The following is a 13,928-nucleotide window of genomic DNA, read 5'->3' as shown; positions in this document are numbered from 1 at the left end:
ACCCTTTCTAGACACCTATACAGATACAGATTAGGTGACTTACCAGTAGCTCACTCCCATTGCTATAAAGCAGTGGTCTTCAACCTGCAGACCTCCAGATGTTGCAAAACTACAACTCCCAGCATGCCCGGACAGCCGTTGGCTGTCCGGGCATGCTGGGAGTTGTAGTTTTGCAACATCTGGAGGTATGCAGGTTGAAGACCACTGCTATTAAATCTATACTTGGGCACTAATAAACAAAGCGAAATAAAAATAACTTAACATAAACAACTTCCTGTCGATTTAAACATTTATTTAAAAAAAAACAAATATATATATATATATATCAGACTAAAAAGAAAAGAGAAAAAAAAGTTAATTAGGAAGAAGGCAAAAAAAAAAAAAATTTTTAGAGCAGAGTATATAAGGAAGAAGACAAGACAGTCTAGTCAGTCATGTCCAGGATCACACAGTCCGGGCAGGTGTCGGGATGCCATAGTCTTTAGGGCTCTCACATGGAAACAGTCAGTAATAAGAGAGTGCAGGCAGGTAGATGGGATCAGTCAGCCAGCACTTGTCCCCTCTCCCGCAGCAGTCTGCGGTTCTCTTCCTTCAGTTTCTCCAGCTCCATCTCGAGCTCTCGGATGCGACCATCCTGGCTGGCGGCCTGGCTGATCTCCCGGAGCCGCAGGCGGTTGTTCTCGTCCTCCATGCGGCTCAGGCACTTCTCCAGCTCCAGGTACTCCCGCACCAGCTCCTGCTTGCTCATGTCCTGCAGGCTCTCCGTGTGGTACTTCTCGTAGGTCTCTGAAAAGTCTTTCTGTAAGAAGCCGGCGTCGTCGCTGTCGCTGCCGGTGCCATCCTCTTCCTCCTCCGCGTCCTCCTCTGTGCTGTCCCCTTTGGGGAATGAGTTGGCATGGAGGAGAGAGGGCAGGGAGACCGGCCCTCTGCGTGCTTGAGGGGGGCACAAGTCCGGCTCCTCCTGGTCGTGGTCCTCCATCAGGAACTGTGTGGTGTTGTAGGGGGCCACCGGTTGCCCCTTGGCGAACATTTCAGCCCGTATCCTGGACGCCCTCTGGGACTCCCGCTCCTCCAGCCGCTTCTTCTCCTCCCAGGTGAGCTTGTTGTACGGCTTCCAGCGCCTCTTCTTCTTGGAGGGTCGCCTGCGATGCCTCTTCTTGCCCAGCTCCTTCCACTCCTCCTCCTCCTTGCCCCGGCTCAGCTGCCCTGCCTTGTCACAGTCCCCCTCGTCGCTCTTCTCTGGGCAGGTCGGGGTAGAAGGCTGCCTCCTCTGGCACTCCTCCTCTGGTTGCCACCCACTATCTTCTTGGCTGCCCAGCAGGGATCCCCCACCTGCCAAACTTTTGCAGGGCAGACTTGACTCCTGAACTCCCACTTCAGCCATGGCACCCCCAAAACTGCAGTGGTAGTGATAGGCTGCGTGCACTCCTGTGCTGCTCACTTCATAGGGATCGGGCTGCCTGGAGGCGGCATTCACCTCGCATGACAGCAGCTGTGCCTTGATAGACGCTCTCCTCCAAGCTGCACTGTGTTCTCCTCACTTCACAGGCTGCACTGGAATGCAGTGGTTGTGCACTGCCACCCACTGGCGGCTTCTGCTATCACACACGCTCACAGAGGAAGAGTGGAGAGAAGAACTCCAGCCCCCGCCTCCTCCAACCTTGTCGCCTTCTTCACCTTCACTTGCACACTCGCCAACCAACCTCCAACTGCTACTTCCCAGCCTGGGACGCTGGCTTATATAGAGAACCCGGCCCCCTTTGTGAAGCGCATGCGCCCACCATAGCTCGCTGTTGCATACTGGGAATTGTAGTCCAGCTTGGTTAGTCGCTGATGAGGGGTCAGCGTTTATTTGACTACCACTCCCACAAGACCTCTGATGTCACTCACTCGATAACCAATTAACGCCGCCAGAGCCACAGCTTCCTGTTCCCTGATGTGATTGGCTAAGAGATCTACGGGCTGTTGCTAAGCCATAACAATACTCCTATTGGTTTAGGTTCCTGTCCGTCAAGGATTTTAAACCAATCAGCGCCAGTGGGTCGTTCCACTTGGTGTACTGAGTGGGTGTGATCTGATATTTTTGTACCGTATGCTTTTTATAATTGCTTTTTTTTGTGTCAGTAGTGCCGAAGCGATGTGCGGTTTTAACGCTGTAAAAACTACAACAAAACGCAATGATATGTGGAAAGCCTGCAAGTTAATTGAAAGGTATACAATTAGCGTCCCCTATCCACATAACGCGTACCGAACAGCTCGAGGCAAAATAGTTCCTTAGAAAAACGCTTAGATTTAACCTCCCGTGTGATGGCTACCGTGACTGTTTACTACAGAAATTAAGACGGTGACTAAGAAATCACTGAGGAGATCTTGGAATTGTCTTGCGTAAAGGTTTTATGCTGCAAACGAGTTCGGGCGGAGGGATACGATCAATCACAATGAATAAGTGGATCTTCCTTGATAGACGTCCGTGTAAACATACGCCGTATGAAGTTCCGTCTTAAAGCGGAAATGACTGTACAGGCCGCCCAACAGGAAGTGTGTGTTTTGGCCTGCACATGGTCCGTAAATAATATCAGTCGTGTCATGTTTGTTCGAGGTGATACCAACATGGCACATATATTAAAAATAAACTACATGTGCACCACAGACACAGCCCAACATTGATCTAGAAACAATCCATTAAATAGCATTACATTCCTCCTAGGGCGCTCTTCACACCTGTGTTTGTATTAACTTTTTGTGTCATCACAGAAAGAGAAAAACAAGAAGTCTTGCTGGATCCATCACATGATGGACACAATTGGTTAATTTTAATAAAGTGTGCCTGTCACTTTAACCCAATGTAGCCCAACTGGGGTTCCTCCAGCTGTTGCAAAACTACAACTCCCAGCATGCCCGGACAGCCAAAGGCTGTCCGGGCATGCTGGGAGTTGTAGTTTTGCAACAGCTGGAGGAACCCCGGTTGGGAAACACTGCTTTAACCCTTTAATGATGCGGCTAATTTCCATTGGTTACCTTCTAGAAGCCATACACCTTTCAATTACCCATCCACAGGGCCATAGAAGGACTTGTTTCATGTAGAAACATTTTACTTTGTGATGACATCACTCGTTTTACATTAAAAGGAGAATTATCGTGCGCAAAAATGTATCCCCTATGCAAACGATAGGTGATAAGATTTAGATTGCAGGGGAACCCCCTCTCCTGCACTGCGGCCAACACGACCCATTCCATGTATCACTATGGGAAAGTAAAAGAAAGTGTTTGGCTATCAGTCTCTCCCATAAAGATACATGGAGGGGGGTGTCTGCCGCCACTTCGTGCGGAGGTCGACATGATGCTTCATTCCCAGGGAGAACCAGGGTCCTCTGGATAGGAGATACATTTTTGTGCAGGATAGTTCTCCTTTAAAAGGAGTACTTCGGTGGAAATTACCTTATCCCCTATCCACAGTATAGGGGATAAGCAGCTGACTGCAAGGGGTCTCAGCGCTGGGGCCTCCCGTGATCACCGGGTTAGGACCCCAGTGCTTTTTGCTAATTTTTTTTTTTTTTAGGGTTTTGATTTTTACGCAATGCACTTCACAGTTAAAATGGCATGCCGTCTTTATTACAACGATACTCAATTTATAGGTTTTATTTTATTTTAATATTTAAAAAAATAAAATGTATATATATATATTTATTTAATCGCCCTGTTCTGAGTCCCATAACTACATAAGGGTCATTTTTGTTGCCCCATGATCAATACCATTTTATTTTAAATGGGACTTTTTGATCACTTTTTTTTTTTGTAGGATGTGACAAAAATCAGCAGTTCTGGTATTTTTTCATTTACATCATCCACCATGCAGGATCATAAACATTATACAGTGACCCCCGACCTACGATGGCCCCGACATACGATCATTTCAACATACAATGCTTTTGTATGTCGGGGCCATCGCATAAACGGCTATCCCGCGGGGCAGACTGCTTCAGCTGTCGCCGGATAGCCATTTACGGTGCCCCGTGTGGTCCGCTGACGATCACTTACCTGTCCTCGGGGCTCCGGCGCGTCCTCTTCGGGATCCCCTGCATTGTCGGCGCTCTCCATCGTCATCATCATGTCGCTGCGCACGCCGTCCCGTCATCCAATAGGAGCGGCGTGCGTAGTGACGTGATGTCGGCGACGGAGAGCGGGGACGCAGCGACAGCGATGGAAGGCAACATCCAGGGCAGCGGTGACGAGAGGTGATGGTCCGGAGCGGCGGGGACACGTGAGTATAACCTCCAATACCAGTGGTCTTCAATATCTGGACCTCCAGATGTTGCAAAACTACAACTCCCAGCATGCCCGGACAGCCGTTGGCTGTCCGGGCATGCTGGTTGTTGTAGTTTTGCAACATCTGGAGGTCCGCAGGTTGTAGACCACTGTCCTATACTTTACATTGCACGGATCCCTCAACATACGATGGTTTCAACAAACGATGGTTCATTTGGAACGGATTACCATCGTATGTTGAGGGACCACTGTATCTTAATAATTCGGACAATTCCACATTCAATAATGCAAAATATGTTATGTTTTTTTTTTGTGTTTCCTTTTCTTTATTTGGGATAAAGGGGGGTGATTACATTTTTTTTTTCTATTTACACTTTTTAAGTCTCCATAGGGGACTAGATTGTTTATGCTGATCAATGTTATGCTATTGCATAGCATTGATCACTTGATCTCTATTGACACAGCAGAATTTCCGCACCAATTCTGCTTCCTTTGGTGGTTTCTGGCTTGTGCGGAAATTCCGAATCCAGAAATTCAGAAGTGTGAATTGGAGTGCGGAATCCCATTGAAGTCTATTGGGCTTTCATTTGAGGCTGAATACCGCAAGCGGAAATTCTGCCGTGTGAATAGACCCTCAGGCAGATGTGTCAATATGGCCTGCACGGAGGGCTTCAGAAGGCCTCTGCCCTCCACGTTAACTGGTTGGCCCTACGAAATCCAACTGTGAAGGTGCTGATCAGACCTCTAAACCCACCAGCACCTGCCATTTTGACATTTAAATGCCTTTTTACATATTAATTGCTGCATTTGAACAGTTAAATGATGGATATCAGTTTGACTGCTAATGTCTGTCATTAATGGCAAGTGCCAGCTGCTGACAGCAGCCTACACTCACCGGCTATGAAGCATGCTTAGCTCTTGACTGTATTTCATAGTCCCTAAGTGCACATGCAGAGGGTGTTTTTTTATTTTAAACCTGTGCAGAGGAAATGTTGACCAGTTGCCCATAGCAACCAATCAGATTGCTTCCAACTGGTCACATTTTCCCCTGCACAGGTTTTGATAAATCTCTCAAATATATATATATTTTTTTTTTATTTATTTATTTATTTTTTTTAACATTAACCAATTGCTTTCCTGGGGAAACTTCCTATCACTTGAAAAGGTTGATGAACAGTGATATACTGTATGTAACGTCCTGTATGATGAGTGTGAGGGCCTATTCACATTTAGGAAATTCTGCCCAGAATTGCAGCCACAGCCTTCCATTTGTTCTACGGAATTATTTTTTTTTCTCTACACTGATTTTCACTGTTAATTTCGAGTGAAATAAGTGAAACTCTGCTCAGAATATCTCTGAGCGGAAAATCTGTAATGTGAACAGGCCCCAATTGTTAGTGTTATTCCATGGGGGGCATTTATCATTGTAGGTGTAAGTGAAGCATTTATCTACACCTTTTTGTGTGCTGTAATGTGTAGGAGCGCCAAATTTATTATATGGTCACAGAGCATTTGATACATTTTGTGCAGGTCACATTTTCTGAAATGTCTCTCTTCATATACACGAAAAAAGCTAAGCTAAGTCTGGGCTGGTGTAGTTATATAGTATAATAATATATATATTTTCATAAAAAGGCGCAGTTCATAAAACCCTTCCATATCATGTGCATTGCCAAAAATATCAGTGGATTGTAACTCAAAATCAGCAGAAATGTCTAAACCAAAAGGCGCAAAAAAGGTGCAAATAAACCCCGCTTGCACTTTTTTTTGTGCCTTTTCTAGACATAAAAAAACAGTCTAGACAATGATAAATGTCAGCCTATGTGTATGGACAGTGCACAGTACCAAAGTCACGGGGATACTAGAGACAAGCCACGACAAGTTTGCTCAAAGTCCCCCTCCCCCAACACTGAAAAAATATTTAGTGCAAAGGGAGACAGATACAGAGCCATATAAGTGAAGACATATACAGGACCTATAACAGGAGTCATAGCAGATTCCCCAATATGACCTTGATCTATCTGCAACTCTTCAGTCATGTGATTCAAACCCCAATGCAAAACCCACATGGCGTTTTATTAGGGTACACGCTAGGGATCGACCGATATGGTTTTTTTTTAGGGCCAATACCGATAATCGGTGGAGGTTAGGGCCGATAGCCGATAACTTATACTGATATTCCGGTATAAGTTATCGGCTATTTATCCCCCCTCGACACCGCTGCAGATCATTGATTTAAAGCGGGCGCTTTAAATCAATGCACTGCAGTGGCTTTTGCGGTGCCATAGACCACCGCCGCCACCACCACCCGCTTCTCTCCCCCTGCCTGTCAGGGTGGTCCGGGCCATCCATCCTTCCTGTAGTGTCCGGGGGCGTTCCAGGTGAAGGGTGAACCGGTCCGGGCTGTCCTTCTCCGGCGGTCATCTTCTCCACTCCGGGCAGGCTCCGGCCTAGTACGCTGCATAGACGCCGCTGCGCAGTGACGCCCGTGCGCAGCGACGCACCTAACGTCACGGCGTAGCGGCGTCTATGCAGCTACTAGGCCAGAGCCTGCCTGGAGTGGAGAAGATGACCGCCGGAGAAGAAGGACAGCCCGGACCGGTTCACCCGGAACGCCCCCGGACACTACAGGAACGATGGATGGCTCGGACCACCCCCATTACGGGTAAGTTTAATTTTTTTATTGACTCGGAGGGTGGGGGAGGGGCCCGACCGTTATAGCGGTATGGGCAGAAATCCATACCGGTATACCGCCCAGCACTACGGTGGGGGGTGCGACGCGGTGCAGTGGGTCGGGGGGGAGGGGCGGTTGCGGTGCGGTCTCGGTACGGTGGGGGCGGTGCGGGGCATTATCGGCAAGGTAATTGACGATACTGATAATGCCCAAAATCGTGATTATCGGCCGATAATATCGGCCATACTGATAATCGGTCGATCCCTAGTGCACGCACACCACGTTTTTGCTATACAGTTCCCGTATACGGTTTCAAGTTAAAAACCGTAGGGAAAAGTATAGAAAACCGTATGCATTGACTCAACATTGTAAACCGTATGTCAAACGCATCATCCGGTTTAGTCCATTTTGCTTATCATACAGTTTTGTCGTTTTTTTTTTCCCTTACCCAAAACTGTAGTATACCACGTTTCTTGGTCTGGGTGAAAAACCGTACTAAACCATGTACGTTTTTTTTTTTAACATGGGAGTCAATGGGAATTGTACAGAACCGTATGTGCGTATGCTTCCATCCGGTTTTTGAATTTGCACATTTTTTTTTTCTTGGAAATTCAAACAAACAAGTGAAACTTTATTCAAAATGGAGTGAGAAGTTAAAAACGTATACATTTTTTTTCTTTAAAAAACTGATGCAACCGGACATAATTTTTCAAACCGTATATGGTTTTTAACTGTATATGGGTTGAAATTTGTTCACACGTTTTGATACAGTTTAGTCAGGCTTTGAAGAATCCGTTTTTCATCAAAAACCTGATACGGGAACTGTATTGTAAAAACATGGTGTGCATGCAGCCCTATGGTAGAGAAATGCTAAGATTTTGTCCAAAAAAAAAAAAATCAGAACAACTTAGTTTCAATAAAACTGCCCCAAAAAAAGTGAAAAAATTCCAAGTGACTTTTGGCATTTCATAAATCCCTATTGACTTACAGCTAACATCTGGCCCCATGCAGCAATTTGGCCCCCTGTAACAACATAGGGGGAGATTTATCAAAACCTGTCCAGAGGAAAAGTTACCCAGTTGCCCATAGCAACCAATCAGATCACTTCTATTTTGCAGAGGCCTTTTTAAATATGAAAGAAGTGATCTGATTGGTTGCTATGGGCAACAGGGCAACTTTTCCTCTGGACAGGTTTTGATAAATCTCCCCCATAGGACATAAATGTACTCAATGCACCATGACATACATTTATGTTCTGTATATGAAGCGAGCACAGGAGTGGTGCTCGCTTCATGTATGAGCCATTTATGTAACAAATGTAATCATCTGCTTTTGCTAAAAGTATTAAAAAAAACAGCTGCAAAAAAAAACAAAAAAAAAAAAGAATAAAAACCAAAAAAGTAGCCAAAAGCAATATACTGACTGATCATACTTCTGTAATTTCAGCTCATGTTTCCTCAGGAACTGTATGAAATGCTGGTCATGATAAATTCCCCTCTGTGTGCCTAAAAATACCAGAAGAAAACATAAAATCAAACGTGCCGTGGAAAAAACACAAAATACATTCTAAAGTACAGTGGTCCCTCAAGTTACAATATTAATTGGTTCTGGGACGACCATTGTATGTTGAAACCATTGCATGTTGAGACCAGAACTCTATGGAAACCTAGTAATTGGTTCTGAAGCCCCAAAATGTCATCCAAAAATAGGAAAAAGTGAAAATTTAAGAAAAATAAGCAGATTAATATAGATAAAGCAAATCCTTACATATAAAAGTAAGAAAGATCTGCTGGGAGCTGTAAATCATTGTCTATGTCAGTGTTTCCCAAGCAGGGTGCCTTCAGCTGTTGCAAAACTACAACTCCCAGCATGCCCGGACAGCCTTTGGCTGTCCGGGTATGCTGGGGGTTGTAGTTTTGAAACGGCTGGAGGCACCCTGCTTGGGAAACACTGGTCTATGTAGAGGACAGGAGCTTCTTCAGGATCCTGTACAGAACAGGCAATGTCCTAAAAAAGTAACATGGAGTCGCCCTCACCTGGTGTCCAAAGTTGCAGGTAACCCTGGTACAGGTAAAGAGTACAGAACATGTAATACCTCCCTGTACTGTAGGGGGCGCTACCAGACACCAGTCAGTGCATGCACTTTAGTAATACAGGTGTCTTACCAGTAAATTGCCCATTCTGATTGGCTGGAAGAACCGACCATTCACACGTTTCACAGATCTGGACTGTCTGTAGTATTGTATGTTGAGTCTGGTTTCAAGTTACAATGGTCCAGAAAAGACCATTGTATGTTGAAACTATTGTATGTTGAGGCCATTGTAAGTTGAGGGATCACTGTACTTGAGATTTAGAGGCATTTTTTTCCGTGCAGTTTTGGGGAACATTCCCACACACACCGGATTCATTGCGGGTTTCTCTTTTTACAAATCAACCACTTTATTATTAACATGCCAATCAAAAACACATAACAATTGTCTTGTAAATCCACAGATCCACCGCTTCAAATCCATAGCAGTTCTGGTGCGTGTGAATGAAACCTTAAACGCTAAAATAAAAAGATTTTAAAAAGCCCTTCACACGGGACCATAAAAAAAATCATTGGAACAATCAAAATGTCTTTTGTAAAGGTGCATCTCTGAAGATCTTTTTTTTAACAAGAAAGACTTTGGCCAGGGGAGATTTATCAAAACCTGTGAGGAGGAAAAGTTGTCCAGTTGCCCATAGCAACCAATCAGATCGCTTCTTTCATTTTTAAAAGGGCCTGTGCAAAATGAAAGAAGCGATCTGATTGGTTGCTATGGGCAACTGGACAACTTTTCCTCTGCACAGGTTTTGGTAAATCTCCCCCATGCGGATTTTTTCATTGCAGATAGAGATGAGCGAACTTAAAGTAAATTCGATTCGTCACGAACTTCTCGGCTCAGCAGTTGATGTCTTAGGCTGGGTTCACACTACGTTTTCTCCCATACGGGAGCGCATACGGCAGGGGGGAGCTAAAAGCTCGCGCTCCCGTATGTCACCGTATGCGCTCCCGTATGTCATTCATTTCAATGAGCCGACCGGAGTGAAACGTTCGGTCCGGTCGGCTCATTTTTGCGCCGTATGCGCTTTTACAACCGGACCTCAAACCGTGGTTGACCACAGTTTTAGGTCCGGTTGTAAAAGCGCATACGGCGTTTCACTCCGGTCGGCTCATTGAAATGAATGACATACGGGAGCGCATACGGTCACATACGGGAGCGCGAGCTTTTAGCTCCCCCCTGCCGTATGCGCTCCCGTATGGGAGAAAACGTAGTGTGAACCCAGCCTTATCCTGCGTAAATTAGTTCAGCCTTCAGGTGCTCCGGTGGGCTGGAAAAGGTGGATACAGTCCTAGGAAGGAGTCTCCTAGAACTGTATCCACCTTTTCCAGCCCACCGGAGCACCTGAAAGCTGAACTAATTTTATGCAGGATAAGTCATCAACTGCCGAGCCGAGAAGTTCGTGACGAATCAAATTTACTGTAAGTTCGCTTATCTCTAATTGCAGATTTCCATCCCAAAATTTACAGCTAAATCTCTTTCACATGCACAGTACTATCATCTGCTGTGGATTACATCATTGCATTTCTGCCAGGTGTGAATTTACCGAGTAATAGAACTGAAGTCCTAAATAATTATGGAAAATTACAGGAGATCATTATGAGTTTTTTCAAATAACACACTCCGCTCTGCTACATCTGTCCATCTACTATATAGATATATAGCTAAAGATTGCATTAGTCAACCGACAATGTTGTGAATAGCGTTATACTAATAAAAGTACACTGGTTGACATTTTCTACTAGTATACAGTGGTCCCTCAAGTTACAATATTAATCGGTTCCAGGACGACCATTGTATGTTGAGACCGGAACTCTATGGAAACCTGGTAATTGGTTCTAAAGGCACCAAAATAGGAAAAAGTGAGGATTAAAGAAAAAATAGGTAGATAATTAATATAGATAAAGCAAATCCTTCCATATAAAAGAAAGAAAGATCTGCTGGGAGCTGTAAATCATTGTCTATGTCAGTGTTTTCCAAGCAGGGAGCCTCCATCTGATGCAAAACTACAACTCCCAGCATGCCCGGACAGCCAAAGGCTGTCCGGGCATGCTGGGAGTTGTAGTTTTGCACAGCTGGGGGCACCCTGCTTGGGAAACACTGGTCTATGTAGAGGACAGGAGCTTCTTCGGGGTCCTGTATAGTACATGCAATGTCTTAAAAAAGTAACATGGAGTCGCCCTCACCTGGTATCACAAGGAGCAGGTAACCCTCTCACAGGTAAAGAGTACAGAACATGTGATAACACCCTGTACTGTAGGGGGCGCTACCAGACACCAGTCAGTGCATACGCTTCAGTAATACAGGGGTTTTACCAGTGAATGTCCATTCTAATTGGTCAGTTCTTCCGGCCATTGACACATTTCACAGATCTGGACTGTCTGTACATTGTATGTTGAGTCTGGTTTCAACTTTTCATGGTCCAGAAAAGACTATTGTATGTTGAAACTATTGTATGTTGAGGCCATTGTAAGTTGAGGGATCACTGTAACTGTTTTAGTCTCACAACACGATTTCTTGTACATTCACACATACCATGTCAGCTGCAGATTTAATGCTGTTAAATCAATATAAATTAATAGTTGAGCATAGCATTAAATCCCCAGCAGCACCGGAACGTAAGAATGTACTTCAACACGCTGCACTTACCTCAGTCACTCCATGGCTCCTCTTATACACCGACTTGTCCTTCTGCAGCAACTCAGTACTTAGAGCAGGAAGTTCTTGGCATCTTCCATGGATTGTCCTCACCTGTGTGTTTACTCAGCTTCCAATTGTTGTAACATGAATCTAACCAGAGGCAAAGAGCGAGGTTGTGTTCACACATCGCAGTAGTTCGCCACACTGGAAATCTGCATGCATTGGCTGTGCAGTTTTCAGGCTATGAACACACTACGTTTTTGCCCCGTTTAATCATATCCGCCGTCATTCCCGCCGAACTGGATGCCAATGTATGCTGTTAAATAGAAGCAACAAACCCCATTGACTTCTATGGCCGAACGCAGTCACCCCTGGTGACTTCGTTTGGGACATTTGTGCTATTTTAAACCCATAGCATATACCTACAAAAAGGAGTCACTAGGTGACTCCGTTCAGCCATAGAAGTCAATGGTGTCCGGTGCTCCCGTTACATTGGCGGGATGCCTTTGGATACCATCTTGGGGCCAGTAACGTATTGTTTCGTACCCTTACGCAGATGGAAATTGTTGCATATGTTTGAAATTGTTGCATATATAGTTGCTTGAAAATGTGATACTTTTGTCATCAATACTAGAGATGAGCGAACTTATAGTAAATTCGATTTGTCACGAACTTCTCGGCTCGGCAGTTGATGGATTTTCCTGCGTAAATTAGTTCAGCCTTCAGGTGCTCCGGTGGGCTGGAAAAGGTGGATACATTCCTAGGAAAGAGTCTCCTAGGACTGTATCCACCTTTTCCAGCCCACGGGAGCACCTGAAAGCTGAACTAATTTATGCAGGATAAGTCATCAACTGCCGAGCCGAGAAGTTCGTGACGAATCGAATTTACTGTAAGTTCGCTCATCTCTAATCAATACGCTCCCCACGAATACTCTTTACTTTTAAGAACATCTTAGCATTTATTTAAGATTTAAAATACACAAAAAAAAGTAAAACAGCAGACTGAGGGTATGATCACACTGCATTCCTGCCCTCGTTTTTGGTGTAATGCCGACGCATACTGTTATTCACGTCTGTGGCCAAACAGAGTCACCTAGCGCAATAGCCCCATCATGAGTCCGCTCAAAATAGCGGATACATTCCAAACTGAGCCACTTCAGGGTCCGCTGTTCCCGTTAACTGTATACGTCAGCATCCCATTTTTTGGACAGATCCGATTAAAGGAAATCTGTCAGTAGTATCACCCGCACTAAACCTCTCACACAGGCTTGTAGTGCGGGTGATGCTGACTGTCCAGAATCGCCCAGCCGTTTCCCCGTGTTCATAACCTCCAACAAATAAAAATAACCTATTACTATGCTGGATTGACAAAAAGAGGAGCCCTAGGCTTCTGTCACAGGTTTCTGTTGGCATCCCACCAAGAACGGATTGCTGACATATACTGTGGGGGAGAGCATGCCGATCATTGTAATGGCCTGAACCTAGTGGGCTATTTGGGCCATAAATGCTATTTTAAGTGGTCTTAAAGGGGTACTCCGCCCCTAGACATCTTATCCCCTATCCAAAGGATAGGGGATAAGATCTCTGATCGCCGGGGTCCCGCTGCTGGGAACCCCCAGGATCTGCCATGCGGCACCCCCCTTTAGCGGCTTCCGGAATCGCTGGAGGTCCTCAGGCTGAGTCCATCTCGACCACAGGTACGGAAGATCGCGATGTCATGACTCTGCCCCCGTGTGACGTCACACTCCGCCCCTCAATGCAAGTCTATGGGAGGGGGCGTGTCACACTCCGCCCCTCACTGCAAGTCTATGGGAGGGGGTGTGACAGCTGTCATGCCCCCTCCCATAGACTTGCATTGAGGGGCGTGGTGTGACGTCACACGGGGGCGGAGTCGGTATGTCACAATCTTCCGTACCCATGGTCGAGATGTACCTCCAGCGGTTCCGGAAGCCGCTAAAGGTGGGTGCTGCATGGTAGATCCCGGGGGTCCCCAGCAGCGGGACCGCGGTGATCTGACATCTTATCCCTTATCCTTTGGATAGGGGATAAGATGTCTAGGGTCGGAGTACCCCTTTAAAGCGTACTTGTCAGAAAAAAAAATGAATATGTTACTCAGTACCTAATCCTGACAAAGTACCTAATTTTTATGCCTCTGTCACCCATATTTATTATTAAAATCCCTCTTTTCATTAGCTCACAGTGTTAGAAATCCTCTCAGAGGAAGGGGCTGTCTCCCTCCCTTGTGGTTGTGGGAGGTGATTGGTG

At 45.6% G+C, this 13,928-nt stretch overlaps 1 protein-coding gene and 1 long non-coding RNA gene across 2 annotated transcripts in view; both read right to left on the bottom strand.

Moving 5' to 3' along the window:
* Positions 1 to 8,447, bottom strand: part of LOC130297090 (uncharacterized) — a 60,911-nt gene extending 52,464 nt beyond the window's left edge. The window contains exon 1 of the long non-coding RNA XR_008849392.1: positions 8,373 to 8,447. This is a non-coding gene — a long non-coding RNA (uncharacterized LOC130297090). The remainder of the gene's footprint in view (positions 1 to 8,372) is intronic.
* On the bottom strand, positions 271 to 1,915 carry HEXIM1 (HEXIM P-TEFb complex subunit 1). The gene has a single exon (XM_056549331.1). It carries the CDS (start codon positions 1,382 to 1,384, stop codon positions 539 to 541), a length of 846 nt encoding a protein of 281 aa, XP_056405306.1. The 5' UTR covers positions 1,385 to 1,915; the 3' UTR covers positions 271 to 538.
* Positions 8,448 to 13,928: the final 5,481 nt, after the last annotated feature.

The sequence above is a fragment of the Hyla sarda genome, chromosome 12 (assembly GCF_029499605.1).
Source record: "Hyla sarda isolate aHylSar1 chromosome 12, aHylSar1.hap1, whole genome shotgun sequence".
NCBI classification, from domain to species: Eukaryota; Metazoa; Chordata; class Amphibia; order Anura; family Hylidae; genus Hyla; species Hyla sarda.
Note: the sequence above shows the minus strand (reverse complement) of the source record. Positions and strands in the feature narration are given on the sequence as shown.

What these genes read in the sequence shown, in the direction of transcription:
- HEXIM1 (XM_056549331.1), bottom strand. Translation starts at nt 1,384, where the DNA reads ATGGCTGAAGTGGGAGTTCAGGAGTCAAGTCTGCCCTGCAAAAGTTTG.